This window comes from Myiozetetes cayanensis, unplaced genomic scaffold (assembly GCF_022539395.1).
Source record: "Myiozetetes cayanensis isolate MyiCay16 unplaced genomic scaffold, myiCay2020 scf2-11, whole genome shotgun sequence".
Classification (NCBI taxonomy): domain Eukaryota; kingdom Metazoa; phylum Chordata; class Aves; order Passeriformes; family Tyrannidae; genus Myiozetetes; species Myiozetetes cayanensis.
The window spans coordinates 97,271,344-97,289,910 of record NW_026087411.1 but is presented as its reverse complement, the minus strand read 5'-3'; the positions used below and the strand labels follow the sequence as shown (position 1 = coordinate 97,289,910).

At 41.4% G+C, this 18,567-nt stretch overlaps 1 protein-coding gene across 5 annotated transcripts in view; it reads right to left on the bottom strand.

Moving 5' to 3' along the window:
- The window catches only part of COLEC11 (collectin subfamily member 11), a 44,004-nt gene that overhangs the window by 12,593 nt on the left and 12,844 nt on the right, over positions 1 to 18,567 (bottom strand). For 4 of the 5 annotated variants that reach the window (XM_050315662.1, XM_050315661.1, XM_050315664.1 and 1 more), the window contains 2 exons: positions 8,659 to 8,814; positions 2,587 to 2,658 (listed from right to left, as the gene is read on the bottom strand). In XM_050315662.1, the coding sequence (XP_050171619.1) occupies positions 2,587 to 2,658; positions 8,659 to 8,788 (202 nt within the window). In that variant the 5' untranslated portion in view covers positions 8,789 to 8,814. Of the gene's footprint in view, positions 1 to 2,586; positions 2,659 to 8,658; positions 8,815 to 18,567 lie in introns of those variants that run through there. The other variant, XM_050315665.1, reaches the window with a different exon arrangement.

Sequence of the window (18,567 nt, the reverse complement as noted above, 5' to 3'; positions counted from 1 at the left end):
GGAGGCTGAGAAGGCAGAGGCACTCAGTGAATTCTTTGTCTCTGTTGGCAAGGTCTGGCCTCCCAGTTCTGCAGGTCTGGTAGCGAAGATCTGGGGAGGACATGCCACTCCTGGCATTGGATGACTGAGGGAGGGACTACTTCACCTGCATGTACACAGGTCCATGGCACTGCCCAGAAGCATTCAAAGGTGATGAGAATGCTATCTGGCACTGCTGCAAGGCTACCAAAGTCTAATCAGCAGGTGATAATGAATGCCATTCCTCAGGAACCAGTCCTTCACCAGTGACAGGGAGGAAGAAGTGGGAGGAGCTCCATGCTGGCAGGAGTGGTTGATGTGCTGGAGGACACCACTGCCAGTCAGGAGGAGCTCAACATGCTGCAGAAATATGTTGACAGGAATATCATGGGTTCAGCTAAATTCCTCACCTGTTATGCATTGATGAAGTCTGGCCAACAGCTGGCTAAAAAAATCCGTTGAATAAAAGTACCCAGAGATTTCCGGGCCCTCATACATGAGAAACAAACTGGAGTCCAGCTGAGAAAGATGGTTTTGCTTAGCTTGCAGTACAGAAAGATAAGGGGGGACCCAATTGCAGTCTTCCACTACTTACAAGCAGTTTCTGGAGAAGATGCAGCCTTTTCTTCTCAGAGACTCACACAGAAAGGACAAGATGCAACAATTACAAGCCACAACATGAAGAGTTTCAGTAGGCTTCAAGGAAAAGTCTTTCATGATGAAACTGGTGAACAGACTGATCAAAAAGGATGTGGAGTCTCCATCCATGGAGATTTTCAGAAGTGTACTGGAAAAAAACCCTGAGCAACCTGCTCTAATATTGAAGTCTGCCCTGTTTAAAGCAGGAGATTGAACTAGATGAGCTCTTTACAACCTTTTAACCTAAATTATTCTGTCATACTTTTACTTCATGCTGCATTCAACCTTGCAAGAGTTGAAACTTTAGTTTCCAGTATTTTTTCTAACAGTTGTCCTTGAAAATACACATGCATAAGGTAAGTACATGGACTGAACACACACACATCTCATGGGAGTTATAAATTTTTCAATGCATTGTAGGGAGAAGAGCTCTAGGTATGGATTTTGGTCCCAGGGAAAACTGCAGGTATCAGATTCCCACAACTGTCTAAAAGAACAACATAGAGATCATGCATCATCATAAGGAAATATAAATTATCACTATGATTGCCTTGAAAGGAAGACTGTAAACTCAGATTAATAAAAACTCACACCACTGTTCTCATGACAGTAATATCAAATCTTTAATTTCGATATCAAAATAAAAGGTTTTGGTTATTCCTAATGTGAACCTTTCAGAACATGCACCTCCTGGAAAACTTATGAAGGTCAAATTTCCTCCTTGCTTTGGGAGGAAAACAAATGTGAAAAGACAGCATTTCCTGCAAGACAGCAGTGCCACGTTCCTCTCACTGTATAACTGAACACTACTGAGCATCATTCCTCTTAAGAGCTCCAAATATTTTTGAACTATAATGCAAACAGCCTTATCACCTTTTTTCCATAGATATTACAGAACTATGATCCAAAATATGTGGAAACACTCATGGCCACCTCTGCCTATTACGGCTTACTGCCTTCCCTCAAAGGTTTTCATTAATATCTTATGAGTGCTCACATTCATTAAAAAAAACCAAACCAAAACAAAAAAAAAACACAACAAAAAAAAACAACCACAAAAATTGAACCTTGTGATTTTTTCCCTCTGATCTCATGTGAGATTTCCATTTGCAGAAGGTAAATTATGAAGAAGACATTATGATGTCTTTCTTCACAGAGACCTTTCTAAAAAATAAAAGAATTTTTTTTTAATTTCCAAATTAATCTTTTTTACTAGAAAGTAATACTTAGTCTACAAACGAGTGCAACAGTTGTACTGGTTTTGCCAGGATAAAGTTAATTTTCTCCACTATAGCTGATATTGTGCTATATTTTGGATTTGTGAACAAAACAATGTTGATAACACAGAAATGTATTCTTTATTGCTGAGCAGATCTTGCATAGAGTTAAGGCCTTTTCTGGTCCTCATCCCACCACACCAGCAAGCAGGCTGGGGGTGCAGAAGAAGCTGGGAAGGGACACAGCCAGGACAGCTGACCCCAGGGAAATGCCCTACCACATGGCATTACTATATAAAGATGAGGGAAGAAGAAGGAAGGGGGGTGTTGTTCAGAGTGATGGCGTTTGTCTTCCCAAGTCACTGGTTTGTGTGATGAAGCCCTGATTTCCTGAAGCCCTGAACACCTGCCTGCCCATAGGAACTGGTGAATGAATTCCTTGTTATGCTTTGCTTGTGCATGGCTCAACCCACGAGTTTTCTCACTTTTACCCTTCCAATTCTCTCCTCCATCCAAACTGGGGGAAAGAGAGTGAGTGGCTATGTGGGGCTGACCTGCCAGCTTGGATGAAACCACAACAATAGTAAACAAAAATGGCCAAGGATGATTTAGTCACCCAGCAAAGGGAGGGAGGATTCCCATCATCATCACCTCACAAGAAAAGACAGCGTTTTGTCAGGAATGACTTCCAAAACATCTTTAACAAAATTACCTTTTTCTCCTGGAGGTCCAACTCTGCCTGGACGACCCGGAGCACCTTTCTCCCCCTTTTCTCCAGCCTCCCCTGTAGATACAAAAGGAAACAAAAAGAAGAATCATATTGAACCAAGACAATTTTCTGTTAGCAGCAGTGACAAGAGTGCCATTCTCTCCAGTGAAAAAATAAAAGCAGATGCAATCTGATTTAACAGCCTTACTTGATGCACAGAGAACAGAATTTTCTTCGGTTGGAGTAAATACAGACAAACCCTAAGTCAATACATTACTGAGGTCTCATACAACGGGTCTAATTTTGTGGACGTTACTTGTATTATCAACCTACAAAAAACCCAACAGGACAATTCACTTAAGTAGAATCTTCAGAATTAGGCCCAACCTTAGCACATAAACTTCTGGGTCTGTGTTCACTAAATGCTTTTTGAGCCTTTGCTAAGGACATGCTTAAGTCTCAAGTGTTAATTGCTTAGCTATAATCTCAATTTTTTTTTTAAATGCCATTCATCAGACGTATAAGAAGGCATTGCTACATCCATCATTTAGAGGAACATTTTTAAGCATGAAAGGGTAACTCCCTACTCCGTATTCTCAGTATATACTGTGCCTTTTAATCTCTGAGGTATGAACCACTATGCAGTGTACTGACATGCACGTGGCTCATGGCACATCATTATATTCAACATATTTAAACATCAGTTTCTGTAAATGTTTTCCTCCCTGGTTCCTTTCATTGAAAATTTAGGGATGCTTAGCTTCTTTCGCCCCCTACTATTGTACTTTGCCATTGACTTAAAATTAAAATCTCTTTCACAAACAGAAGTTTAAAGAATGATTTACGCAGCCACCTTGACAAAAAAAGATTTATATGAAGGAGAAGAAAGTTCAATGGCTCCCACAGAAAATAAGATGTTGATATCTAAAACCTGGAGCCAGCACAGCACACATGATGCCTCAGCACCGTATTTCTATAGAGGAGAGAGCATCCTGCTCTCCAGGAAGCTGAGGGGAGCACCACAGTAGGAAAGTCAAAGGTTATCATGCACCCCACAAGCTCTTCTCTCTGGCATAGCTGACAGCAGTGGCTCACAGAGGGGCCAGAAAGATGGCATGTAAAAACATACCACAACATGGCACGTTTCAAATATGCAGCCTCCAGCTCTCTCTTTCTGTCTCTCTCCTTATTGTAGACCTAGATGGCTGTGAACTGAACTTGGTCCTCCATCTGTTATATTTTCATTCTTCAGGCTGCCAGCAGGCTCCAGACCATCTTCCCTGTTTTCAGACATGCAAAAATAGGCCATTCTCTGACCTTAATGAGGACAAACTTCACATAATCCCCAGTGAATAATATTGTTAGCATGAAACAGGCTATAATTTGGCACATTTGGGAATGTCACATTTTTATTATCAGGTAACCAATAGGCTTTGTATGATTGCCTTTCACCCCTCAGGGCTGGTTATGAGTTCTTTGCTTCCCAAAGATAAATCCTGACAATGACTTTCCCCTGCTCTCTGGAGGCTGAGAGCAGGCTATTACAGCCTATTGCTTTACACGTTCTTCAGAGTGAAAGCTGTGCATTAGGGATCAATAAAATAGATCACTCTTGCTTCAGGCCATTACACTTGCCTGCATTTATTCCTTTAATAAGATGGCACCACGTTCCTTAGTGTGGATGTTTTAGAAACTTTCTCTGGGAGGAGATTACCCCATTACAGGCCCAGCTACAGACCACTCTGTACTTCTTTGTTATAACCTGTTTTAAGGAGCAAGACCTTGGCCAAGAGGAACTGATCAGTGGTCCAGCTCAGCTTTGCCACATTTAAGTCCCTATTTTTGCTATATGCAACCTGGGCACTGTGCAAGCTGAGGAAGCATAGCCTTTGTAGGTGTCATGGGCAAAAAATCAATTTTCTGTCAAGGAATTTCAATCAATTTAATATCTCACCTATTAATCAAACTTTAACTTTTGATTCATGAATTAGAGAAAGACACCTCTATGCCCCCTTTCTGGTCTCCAGCCTCTTCTGGTCTACAACCAAGTCCCTTCAGAGCAGGAAGTTGGGATCTGTGCATCACGGTCCCTACCCAATTGCTCCGCTGTGGCCTTTTCCACCAGCCACAGTCCCTTTGCAGTCATACCTTCTGTTAATTCTCCTCTCCATCCCTTCCTGGATGTCTCTTTGTTTCAGCCCCACTGCATGAAATATGTGCTGCACTTCATCAGCACAGTGCAGCTGAGACAGGGTGAGCTGTGCTTAGCAGTGCTCCACAGTGCTAGGAAAGAAATTTAGCCCTGCCACCAAATTGAGCTGCAGCAGGATCAGGGGTAGCAGGGACAACCCTGACACTAATACAGTCTTCTTCTTCCATCATCTCTGGGAAAGACCTTTCTTAATGTAGGTGATTTATCTTACCATTGCTGTTGATTTGCCTTTCTTTGTGGATTCTTTGGGACTGGATTTGTCTGTGCTTATGTTCATATCCTGCCTCTCTTAAGCTGTACCATCTATGAAAATAGCACACCAAATATTAACTACGTGAGCTATTAAGCATTCTTGGCTGGTGATAACTTTCTTCCATTACTCATATTCCCTGTGTGAGTAGATGCATCACGTGTGGGTGTTAAAAACAATTGGTTTTATTTGTCTAGCATCAACTTTTTAATGTACTGAATGTCATTCAGACTATTAAAACAATTACTGCTTTAGATTCTAAAAGGGAGACAAAAATAAGGTAGCAAACTGAGAATTTAAGCATTCAAGGATTGTTCCACGTTATTTTTTTTTCTCCACAATAGTAGTAACTTCAATTTCATGGGTCTATCAAAAGGAACTGGACTTTAGGAGGAATATGAGTGAGCTTTGTAGCAAGGCTTCATCATCCATCGCATTTTCACACACAACACACTTTTCCCATTATTAATATTGTCAGTTTTCTAAAACATGGTTCAGTCTGCTGTCTGCATTCTCAGAGCTATGGTTTTTTCCTTCCTCATTTCATCTTACTCCTTTATACTCTTGAGTTTATAAAAAAAAAAAAAAAAAACCAACGCAGGAATAAAAAACAAACCCAGTCCCTAAAACCTGAACCGCTGACCTTAAACTCATTTGTGCTTTTTCTAGTCCTGATGTCTTTACTGGTTTTCTTCATCATCCATTTCCACCTCCATTCTCATGCCCCTTCTGATTCTCTCTTTTATACTGTGGGCTCTTAATTGGTTTTGTGTCTCTTTTTTTTTTTTTTTTCCAAGTTTCCAGTCTTTTCATTTGGTCTCATTCTTCATGCTTTTCTGGTTTTTTTGGGTTTTTTCAGTTTTTTTTCCTGTACCTCTTCCTGTTCATCTAAAATCCTCCATGCTTTTGGGTACTTTTCCCTGATGACTTTCTCCTTCACCACCCCATTTGGGCTCCACTTTCTGCACCACCTCTTAGGCTTCTTTCTTCTGCCATTCTCATACCCTACAGTCTTCCTAATTTCTTCCATTTCTTTCCTGAACCTATTTTTCCCAAATCCTGAGTGTCGTGCCCAGCAGCAGAAGGGTGCTCTGTTCCTCCACCATTGGAGATGTTGCTGGCACTCCAGCTGAGCAGGAGGTGGTGGAGATCTAAAAGCTGCAGTGAGCAAATCCCACTGCATGGGAGCTGAAATTTGGGCACATAGCCAACATATTCTCAATTTAAAGGAAGCCTTGGCCACCGAAATGGGTTGGAGTTGTGCCAGTGGGGGACAGCATTGTCACTTCTCTGAGCCAGGCTCTTTGACAGCACAGCTGAAGCATTGAGAGCTTTTTGGGGATTTCACATTAACTAGGGCTGTATCAGGCCATTTTGTGCTTCACTGAATTTGTACATCAATCTCTTTCAAATTTGCAAGGCTTACATCTCATGGAATGGAGTGAAATCATTAACATATGATGGTTTTCAGGGCTGTTTCTGGTTTCCAGGTTTAGAACTGCCTTTTACCAAAGGGTCAGGGTCTTGTACTGTTTATACACTTTAAAAACCTCTGCTGTGTATAATAATAATAATTATGACCCTTGCATTAAAATGGTAATCATAGATGTTAATTTTGACTGATCACACAAATAAGGAAACTAAGGCAAAGAAGTCACAAAACTTGTACAAGCCTGTCAACGTCTTTGAAATAAAGTAATTTCAAAGCTTCAGTCCCCAGTGCTGTGGAGTCTGACCCTTCAACTGATCTTTCATGTAATTTTGGACAACATATATTTAGCAAGATTGTGTTCTCCTCTGTAGTCACATTAACAGCACTATCTTACGTCTTTTTCACAGTAAATATGTTAAACAAATCATTCCAGTCTTAATCAAACCTCAGAATTGAGGATACAGTGTTGTCCTTTAAAACTAGGACATCTGCAGAAGGTCTAAATACTATTAAGACTTCAAAAGTCACTTATTGAAGTAAACAGAAAAAAATAGCTTTTGGTTGAGTTCAGGCATCCAAAGCTGCATCTATAATAATAAATAAAACAACAATAAATAATAATGAATAAACAAAGGGCTTTTTTATTCCTAAAGCCAATTGGCCAAGCACAACCCACACTCTAAAGCCCAATTCTCCTGCTTCAAGTACAGGGCAGCAACACACAAGGTGGTCAGTGTCTGGAGAGGGCAGTTTACACTACAGCCAAACCTATGGTCAGGCTGTACTCATAATTTAACTGTATGAACAACTGCAGAACAGAACTGAGCCTTCTCTTACCAATCAGGTAACCAGAACAAACAGTGTCTGCAGTCTGTGTTCTTTAGGCAACTGAGTAAAGCCTAGGTTTGCATTAGAAAAGTTTGCACCACTCCTGGGTAGGTGAGTTTTGTGATAGTACAAGGCAAAATTACAAGAAGAAAATGGAAGGTTCATTGTGTGGTTCTTAAACAATGCTTTTTTGATATATTGTTAATGATAAGCTGGTAGGATTTGTGGGGGAGTCCAGCTGGTTCTGGGCTGTCTGTAAGCTAAAATCCTGAAGATGGAACTTCTTACACCTGGCAGAGGGTTAACCACAGACAGTGGGGACTGTCACACAGTGGGTTTCCTGTTAGAATGCCAGCCTATTGTGTTAGGACATGTGGCTGTGTGTCCAATCATGAGTTGTTATGAAGTGGTAAACCAATGCTGTGTGTACATGTGTCACCCCAGAACTGTATAAAGGTAGCTGCACTGTTGCAATAAAAAAAAGCTGCTGGTATCCTGAAACCCATGTTGCCTCCCTGCCTCGACCACGACAAGGATTTATGATTTTTTTTTTGTCTTTAGTTATCGAGTACTTCCCCACATTCATAGGTATATTCCAGTAGTATATTCCAGTAGAAATACTATAGCCTTCACAAAGGAAATTACTGTTATTGACTAAACAGGGCTGGGATTTCACACTGTAATGGATGCTGTTGCTTTAAAATGCTAATTCTTCCCAGTGGTTGATTTCTTATGTAAGGCATAGTTTTTGCTATGAAAAGATCAATAACTTATTATACCATCTTCTTTGGGCAATAGTTTAGGGGCATATTTTATAAAATGTTGCCTTTTTCCACAAAAATTATAGAAATGCCAAAAAACTAACTAATGTTTTCTTCCTTCTAAAAGGTATTAGAGCTTTTAAAAATCTAGAGAATACAAACAAAATACTAGAAAACACAAAATACTTCACGTTACATTGCAACATGGAAATTAAAACCTCTCCAGGCATAATAAAGTAGGGCCTGATTTTGCAGTCTTTGGGTATGTGCAGCACTGTTGAGTGTAAACACAGAGAGTGCAACCAGGCAGTGTATCAGAGTAACAAGCACTACCGATCAGGAGTAAATTTGGGAGATTGGTATGCATTCTGTGAACCATGTTTATTTTAACAGATTTAATTTCACTTCTTTATGGACCTTAAAACTCCATTTTTAAGGAGTCTACAAATGGAACAAATAAGAGGGTAACTGCAAATAAGAGGGTAACTGAAAGGCACCTTCTTTGTCTCTGTTAGAAACTGTCAGTGGTGCAAATGAGCCTGTTAGAAGAAAAAGATTAATATTTGAATAATGGAGTAGGCTTTCACATTACCTTTGAGGCCTGGAACAAGAATCTGAACAGAGCAGGACTCCTCTGCAATGTGTTGAGGATATCCAGACCTTAGTAGTGACAGGAAGGCAAGGCTAATTAGAGTCACCAAGAAAACCAGATCTCTCTTCATAATGAGCACTTACAGGTCACTGACTCCTAAACAAAAGAATGAGTAAACAGTTATAAGAATTCGAAAGACTCTCAACAGTTTCTGAACACATGCAGCATTCTACTACTAACACAATATATTTTTGTATGCCATAATCCACACATCATGAGAAGAACACGTGCAGCTCCCCCAAGCTCAGCCAAGCAGGTTGTGTGTTCCTCAGACACACATAAAACTTGCAGCAGCACATTTAGCAGTTTGGTTTGCCATTAGATTGGGTGAGATAAAGCTTAGAAAAAATTTAATTAACCAGGAGATTAAGCAATGCTAATAATAGACAATTGTATGTTTATGGTTTCTCACTGGAGACAGGGGTCTGGAAAGGCAAATGGAGAAAATACAGTATATATAATAATGGGCTTAGAATCATAGAATTGTTTAGATCAGAAAAGACTTCTAACATCATTAAGTCCAACCATTACCTAGTAATGCCAAGTCCACAGCTAAACCACATCCCTAAGTGCCAAATCTACATATCTTTTAAATATGTCCAGGGGTGGTGACTCAACCACTTCCTGGGCAGCCTGTTCCAATGGTTGACAACCCTTTCCAAAGAGAAATTTTTCCTAATATCCAATTTAAGCCTCTCCTGGCACAACTTGAGGCCATTTCCTCTCATCCTGTTTCTTGTTACATGGGAGAAAAGACCATCCCCCATTCTACTACAATCTCCTTTCAGGTAGTTGTAGAGAGTCATGAGGTCTCACCTGAGCCTCCTTTTCTCCTGCCTAAACAATCCCAGCTCCCTCAGCTGCTCCTCATAGAACTTTGTGCTCGAGACCCTTCACCAGCTCCATTGTCCTTTTCTGGACACCCTCCAGCATCTCAACGTCTTTCTTGTAGTGAGGGTCCCAAAACTGAACCCAGGATTTGAGATGTGGCCTCACCAATGACAAGTACCGGGAGACAATCACTGCCCTGATCCTGCTGGTCACATTATTGCTGATACAAGCCAGGATGCCATCGGCCTTCTTGGCCACCTGGCCTTGCACTAAAAGATGTTAGTACTAAGTTCCCACTTAGAAAGAGTGGATATTGCTCTAAAGAGGCAATTCAATAGAAGACAAGACCAACTTCAACGCCTGAAACTTCACTTCCCATCTACCTGACCACTGGAATTATGCCCAGCAAATTGTCTGATACAATAGCCCTCATGTAAGTCATTGAGGGTGGAAGGCAGGTAATACTTCACTGTATCATGCAATGAAGTTACATCATTGTCTTCAATAACTCCTGAAGAGAATCACCTTTGAAACACACTCTTGTCTAAGCCTACAAGTGAATGGCTTGTCTGAAATTAGGCTGTGAAGAGATGTGTCAGAAAACAACAGCACAGAAATGGAGTTTGTGCAAAAGGACCATCAAAAGACAGTAGTTAGGGGGCCTGTAGAAATACTTTCACAAAAGTGTTATTTATGTACTTCTGGTATATTTTTCCAGTTCTTCTTTCACCAAAACTCTGTACTACACAAAGAAGCTGAAAGTCATATCAGGGTTTCAAGAGAAAGTACCTGTATATCATCTTTTATAACCACAATACAGACATGTGCATTTTATATCCAGAGCTATATTACTCTCCACTCCCTGAATCTCTTAAAAAATAAGTCAAGTAGGATTAGACTCAGGTATGGGATCACTATGTGGGTCTGTATGACTTAATATATTTGGGGTCTAGGAGGCTGGAACTGTTAGTTTTGGGATGATCTGAAGGTGTTAAACGGCAGAACAGACATGTTAGCAGCAAGATCAAGTAGATGACTTTGAAGTTGCAGGAATAAATTATTCCTCTGAATTACTGTCTAGTTTGTACTTCCATTATCCCCTAGAAGACTGCAGAAAGGGGGTCTGATGGGAGCAGATTTTGTCTCCCTTCTCATGTGTGGAGGGTATGGCAGGAGCCCCAGGTCTGGTTGCTCTGCCTTACAACACTCTTGCTACACCATCTGATGCTACACCCACACAGCAGAGGAGGACTCCACAATGCACCCCCAGGTTCTCACTGTTCATCCAGATCTGGAGCAAAGACTTTTGATTCAAATCAGAGACTCATGCTGGAAGGCTCTTCCAGGCACCTGAATGTAGTGTTTAACCCTCAGCAGCAGCCACCCCTGAGAAACAGGGTCTGTGGGCTGAGCAAACAGAGGATGTGGGTCCTACCTGCCTCAGCCTGCAGGTCCCACCCCATAGCCCAGAACAGCACATGGTCACCAGCCTGCAGGACATCCCAGGCAGGGTATCCCACCTTTTTTTTTTTTTTGTAGCAGGGGCATTTCAGGATTCCAGAAGTCAGATAAAGAGGCTTTCAAGCCAAGTGGTTCAGATATACAGCTGAAAACCTGGAAATTAGGCAGTTTCAGCATGAGCACCCAGCAGACTGGTGATAAGGATTCTTGACAGACAAGCTGGAGAGCAGAATTAAATGGCCTGAGATGGAAGAAGGAATTGAAATTAGGAGGGTGCTCCAGTCTCTGCATTAGTGAATAAAAGGCAGCATTATCTCCTCTGTCTGCATTTTATGAGAATTTAGATGTATTCAGACTCCAATTGAAAGATCAAAGACTTCAGGTACGTTAAATATTAATCTGCCTTTGCAAACTCCTACACAGCTCAGAGATGAGACAGACATTGAGAAGCAGAAAACTGTCGAGGTTGCTTGTTAGCTCTGCTCAGCAGCCAGATATGAAGGATTTTCTGGGGAAAACAAAACCTCCGATGAAGCTTCAGCACATTCCCCACTGCCTGCTCCTGGGCTTATAAGCCTCAGTGACACAGGAGATACACCTCACCCTATTTTGTGTTAGGTCAGCTCAGAGAGCAAATGGACTCGTTCTAGAAAAAGGAGCTTCTTTAGTGTCAGTCAGGTCAAAACACTCAGATCTGTACAAATGCTCAGGGAAATTACCTTGGCCTGAGAAGAGCCACTAACAGAAGAAATCTCTGAAGAGGTTGCAGATTAAATACTTTATGGACTCTGCAGATGCAGTAAAGAGACACATTAGTAGTAGAAATAAAAACAAAAGCACTTTGGATATCAGTTTCTCCACCTTTTCCTGCTTTCAAAAGAAACCTCTCCTGCAGCTAAAATTGCCACATACAATTGAAATAAGAGTTTGACATCCAAGTATATGCCACAGCAGCATCTTTCATTTTAAAATTGTCAAAAATTCCTTGCCTTTCCAACCTACCTTCAAGTCCTTTCAGACCCATATTCATAAAGGCATTTAGAAAACCAAGTCCCACTGAAAGTGGTCCTTAGAAAAAGATACCAGCCTGTCTTTTTAAACACTATCTTGGCCTCAGTGTTTGGAGTATCTTCAGCATTGGTAAAACCAACACCAGAGAGAAACCTAGAGATGTTCAGCATTTATAAAAGTATGAATATTTTCTCACTGTCTATGCAGGGTTCAGAAGTTAAATTTGTAGCACTTATAATAGTGGCCATTAAATCAGTGTAAGCTGAAAGTGTTGAAAAAAAATTAGAAGAGGAGGAAAAAGTAGCATTTACTAAAAAAAAAAAAAAAAAGTAGTACAATGCCTCTATGTCCATTAGGAATGAAAACATATCAATGCACAACAATTTCAAAAGAACTTTTGAGACCTGTCAGCTTTAGGAAATCTGCCTCAGTTGACAAGACAGAAGAGGTTTTTCAAGCCAAGCTTCAAGTGACAGGTCCTTGAGAGACCATCAGAGAATCCCCAAAGCCCCACAGGTTTGCTCAAAACTGCTGCAGGACTGGCCAGGTCAGCTGGCACCTACCACTCCTGGAGCTCCCACACTTCGCTCCAACACTGGACTGAAAACTTGGAGATCACTTCAGCCAGCAAATTCCTCATGCATGGAGTTCCTGCATTTGCCAGTGGCTGCTCCACAAGGGTCAGTGGCTTGTTACATGCTTTTATTTTGGACCTACAATCAACAACACAAATGATCTGCCCAGTTGAAACCAAATGGCTGAAAAACGCAGAAAGGAAATGATGCTTGGTGGCATTAGTGCTCAGCCAGCCAACAGTTATGGAGTAACTCTAATGCTCTGCATAATCCTATAGGACTCATCTTTGACTGTTTTTATTTCATTATTACTGAGTTATTTTCATTCTTATTATGACTTTTTGTTGTTATTTTTAAAACTATACTTTATTCTCAGGTATCTGAGGTGAATTATCTTTTTTGTGAATTAAGTATGTTCCTAGTACAGACATACACATAAATCTGCAGAGCCACAGCCACATCTGGTGAGTGGCTTTCCCAAGCAGGTTTGAGTCAGCACTACAGACATAGCAATAACTTTCAAGGGTTTTCACTCCTCTGACTTCTCAAGTCCTCATCATCCATGCCTCAACACCTCCCAGAACTATCTGGCAGCTTGTCTGTCCTCAAGCACCATGGCAGGCCCTAAGCCACATTCTAGCAGATGCAACACAAGCCCACAAAATCATGCCAGTGAAATAGCAGGTTGTAACACAGACCTCATGCTATTTCAAACATTTTGAACAGATAAACTAAATTAAGTCCCAGAGTACAAGGGTACCACCAGCACCCAGCCCAGACCAGGGATAGGTTTCTGGGGGAAGCAGTGAGAGGCAGAAGGGACAAGCCTCCAGTGCTGTTCACACAAGCTGCTTTTCACCCCTTGGCCCAAGGGCTGTGGATCATTCCCTGGGGAAGACGCCTTTCACACTGGAGATGAAACCTGTGTCACTGACCTCTTCTTTCTCCATTACAGCCTCGCTGATCATCCTAACCTACAGATGTTTTGTGTAGCTATGCTTTTAGTTTATCTAAGCATTTTCTCATTTGTCCTCCCAGCTCCCTTGTGCATTACCTTGGGTAATGAAGAGTTCACCACTTAGCTAGACTATAAAAATCTGAATCAGTTACAAAGCTGCTTAAACAATGATCATTATCGTAACATTGCAATGCTCTGAAGTTGAATTCTATATGTTGATTTAAAGGTTAAAGCAGTGGACTTGAAAGACTGAAAAAAAATCCCTAAACATTAATACTGTAGAATTGCAAAAAAGAGGACCATAACTGCTGCAGTTACCAAGTCTCTGTGAAATCTATGGAGCATGGAGTAGCATAAAGCAGAGACATAACACGTTTCAGGTCCTGATGGTGCTGAAGAGCAACAACATTTGCTGCAGAGGACATAAGAGTGAGTCTAGTATTTCCTAAAAACCTAACTGATAGGAAGTCTTTGGTTACTCCCCAAAGAACACTTAATACTGGCACAACAGAGCCATTTCCTCAGCCAATGCTTGTGAGGTGTAAGGGACTATTAGTTCTGACTATACAATGTAGATGTCTTTGTCATATGTAGGAAGAGTAGTCTCACTTTTAATTAAGAATAAGGTTTTTAAAAATTGGGACAAATTTGTCCTGATGTTGTTCTGCTGAAGGCAATGAATTCATGTTAGAATTAACTTATTGCAATCTGTGCTGAAAATATAAAATCAGGGCTTCAGGGTGAGATGAAAACAGTGCGAGAAGGGGGTAAATATGTTTTCAAAACCTGTAACTAGAGGGAGATGGGACCCAGGTGCCAAATTTTTCACAATAGTTCTCTATGGCTTTTCAATCAGTAGAAAATAGCGCTCAAGTAGAATTTTATCTTTGTGGAAAATGTTGGTCAGAAACAACTAATGAGAATTTCTCCTGCAAAGTTTTAATCAAAGTCCCTACTAGATTACAAGATCTCTGCTGTTTGCAGCTATATTTTACAAAAGGAGTTTGAAGTTTTGGATGCCATTCTTGATATATGTCAGATCAAATTTTCAGTAATCTTTAACACCTCAAAATGAAAAAAAAAAAAAACAAAACAAAAACAACACACACACACAAAAACCACAACAAAAAACAACCCTCAAAACAACAAAAACCCCACCAGGGTTCAAATGTAGGTGTCAGTGTTCTAATACCTGTGTCTAAACTGTCTCAGTTCAGCCCTGTTCCTATTGACTTGAGTACCTGATGCTAACCCCACACACTTATCAGTAGGAAATAAAACACCAAGGATTCATCATGAAACAGTGACTAATGTGGAGAATGTTGCAGGGTACTTTTCTTTATATGAATAAATATATATTACACACATATGCATTTGTAATTTTATTTATAAAGCTTTAAGGCATTGCTTTTCTTCCTTCCCATCCCAGAGGCTTAGGACTGGTTGCAGAAGTTGGGGTATTTGTGCAATATTTAAGTGGTTAATGCCTATTCAATTAACTTACACTTTCCAACACATTATCACTCTCCAGGTGCTTGGAAGTTCTCCTAGGAGGGCCTGACAGTTGCTTTCTTGAGGGCACGGGACAGGTTCAAAAGGCAAACTCAGCACGCAGAGACTGGTCCCAGTCCTGCAGCTACATTCTTGGAGGTGTAGAGAAGAGGTAGAAAGGTCTATCAAGGCCCCATCCAATCATCCCAGCCATGTCTGCAGTGGCACCTGCCTTTTCCACAACAGAAATGCCACTCAGGTATTGATCCAAAAAGTGTGAAGTACCAGCTATGGAACATCCTTAACTTAAAAGGATTTGAACTCACAGCTCCAGTTCCCCAGGAGAGTAATTGCTAACATTGCATGGATACAGACAGTGAAATTAGAATACTCTCAGGTGTGCCACATTAAAGGATGGAAGGAAGCAGGGAAGAAGACTGATGATGAAGCCAGCTCAAGCCTAGTGTGGTAGGACACTAGGCAAAAAAGGGGAAAAATGAGTGTTCTCCCTTCCCTGCTTTCTGTTTTCATGTCCCACAATGGACTCATCTATAAACACAGGGACAGATCAGGAATGCCCAGACAGAAGACAAAATCTAAGCAAAGCAGTTTATGGGGCTAGAGGAAGAGAAAGACAAGAGACTTAGAATGTAGATCACTAGCTAGAAAAACACAAAGCAAAAGAGGTCTGACAGAGAAAGGACAGATGACCAATGGCACCATCCCAGAGGGCAAGTGGGACAGGATAAAGGTTTGCTTTTGGTTGCCATGAGGAGAATAAACACAGAGCAGAAACAGCTTTTGTCCCCATTTTCTCACACATTACTTAAGTGACAGCTTATATTTAAAGGAGGTTCTAAGAATAAAGGGAAGCTGCCTAAGAATGAAGACTGCTGCCCAGTTCCTCCTAATGTTGCAAGTATGACACCTCAAAAAGTGAACCACAAGACAGAGCACAGCTGGCATTAGCAGATGCCTATTTATCAGAACAATTTTGTTTAGATACAGACCTCAAGCTGAGGCTAGTTATAAACAGATCCTTGGGTGGGATTTATCTGTTCAGGCTTAGGTGGTCAGTCTGAGAAAATCACCTCGAGCTCCCTGTATTACCAAGTCAGAGAAAGGCACCTTGGCACGTGGATTCATTTCATCCCAATGCAGGATAAATAATTGACTCTGGAGGTACCTACTCATTGCCCAGTATGACTAGTTCAGCCTTGTAGGTAGGTAAATTTAGGTCAGGAGTGTCCTACCATCACTAATTACATAAGTCAGTCTATGGGAGGGTTAACAGCAGCCTGGTTTCCTACTGCAGTCACATATTACCCTCCCCTTCTCTGGACTGTCACCAACTGCCAGCTGATCCCATCATGAGCTAGCACAGGCAGTAAGCTATTCTTCTTTCTGTAATGTTGTTTTTCTGTTGATTTAGATTCTTGGTTCCTGGTGAGGGTAAAATGGCCATCATTCCTGTGAAAGATTATGCCAGCCAAGGAAAGAAATGCCCTTGGCAGCAGCTGAGATGGCCTTCAGCGTGTTGCTAAACTGTACCCTTGAATGCCAGCACCATATAGAAAACAGAAAGATGCATAAGTGAAAGAATTAAATTCACCAGAAAAAAAAAAAAATCCAGCACATAATTAGAGTGGGAACATTTTAAAAGGAGGAGAGATATGGCAAAACACCAAACTGCAATGGAAAATAATATCCAGCAAAAGATACAGACCATAGGAAGTAGAACGACATCAGGCATTTTGCAATAGCATGCAAGCCACCAAGAGTCATGGAAATGATCCAAGAGTGTTATCCTCAAATGACAAGTACATACTTCTTGGAATTATATTCTCAATATAACAAAACACCATGGTACGTAAGCATGCATGATCAAAATCTAGCATTTGAACTTGGGCAGTATCAATGCAATTTCAACATGGTTATTTTTATTCTCAGGCTGGGAGATGAAATAACACTCAACATGTGATCCTATGCTGAAACTTTCCTAAAAGTTTTCAAGGGTAAGTCCTGCCTGATCAACCTAGTGGCCTTCTCTGATGGAGTGACTACATCAATGGACAAGGGAAGGGCTACAGATGTCACTTATCTGGACTTCTGTGAAGTCTTGGGCACAGTCCCCCACATCATCCTCTCTAAACTGGAGAGAGATGGATTCGATGAACAGACTGTTAGATGGATAAGACACTGATTGGACAGTCGCATCCAGAGGGTTGTAGTCCGTGGCTCAGAATCTCAATGGACATTGATAAAATGTGGTGTCCCTCAGGAGTTTGTTGTGACCAGTTTTATTTAATATCTTCTTTAATGATATAGACAAAGGGATCAGCAAATTTGCAGATGATACCAAGCTGAGTGGTGCAGTTGACACACCTGAAGGATGGGAGGCCACTGAGAAGAACCTGGACAAGTTCAAGAAATAGGCCCATGGAAATATCCTGTGGTTCAACAAAACCCATTGCAAGGTGCTACACCTGGGTCAGGGCAACCCCCAGTATCAATCCAGGCTGGGGGATGAACAGATCAAAGGCAGCCCTGCCAAGAAGGACTTGGGGTGCTGGTGGATGAGAGACTGGACATGATCTGACAATGTGCACTCACAGCCCAGAAAGCCAAACATGTCCTGGGCTGCATCAAGAGCACCGTGGCCAGCAGGTTGAAGGAGTTTATTCTGCCCCTCTGCTGTCAAGAGACCCCACCTACAGTGCTGCATCCAGCTCTGCAGTCCCCAGCAGAGGGGGGACATTGACCTTCCGCAGCAAGTCCAGAGGCTGGCCACCAAGATGATCAGAGGGATGGAGCACCTCTCCTATGAGGTAAGGCTGAGAGAATTGGGATTGTTCGATCTGGAAAAGAGAAGGCTTCAGTGTGACCTAATTGCAGCCTTACAGTACCTGAAGGGAGCCTACAAGAAGATGTGGAGAGACTTTTTACAAGAGCATTTTTTACTGTGCAAGAGCATTTTTTACTGCAAAGGTGGTGCAGCAGTGGAAAAGGTTGTCCACAGAAGTTGGGGATGCGCCATCCCTGGAAGTGTTCAAGACCACGCTGGACTGGGCTTTGAGCAAACTGATCTAGTGGAAGGTGTCCCTGGCCATGGCAGGGGAGTTGGAACTAGATGATCTCTAAGGTCCCTTCCAAACCAGGCCATTCTATGATTCTATGATATCTTCACTGGACAAATGATGGCTGATCTTGATAGCAATACCCAATGTCCTTTTTTTCTTAGAGCACTGACACACCTCTCCAAGTGCAGAAAAGGGAAAGAAGGCAAAAGAAAGAGGAACGTACCTAAATAGCTCCCCACATTAACAGAAAATATATGGCTGGTACACAGAAATGGTTGTAGAAGCAGAACACGGTGGGAAAAAACCAGAGTTTTATGGGTCTGACGTGACTTAATAGAAGCACACACAAAGACACACAATTCCTGCAGATAACTTAGACACTGACAAAGTTCTCAGAAGTCAAAGTATTCTTACACTAATATGCTACAGCAGACTTTCACTA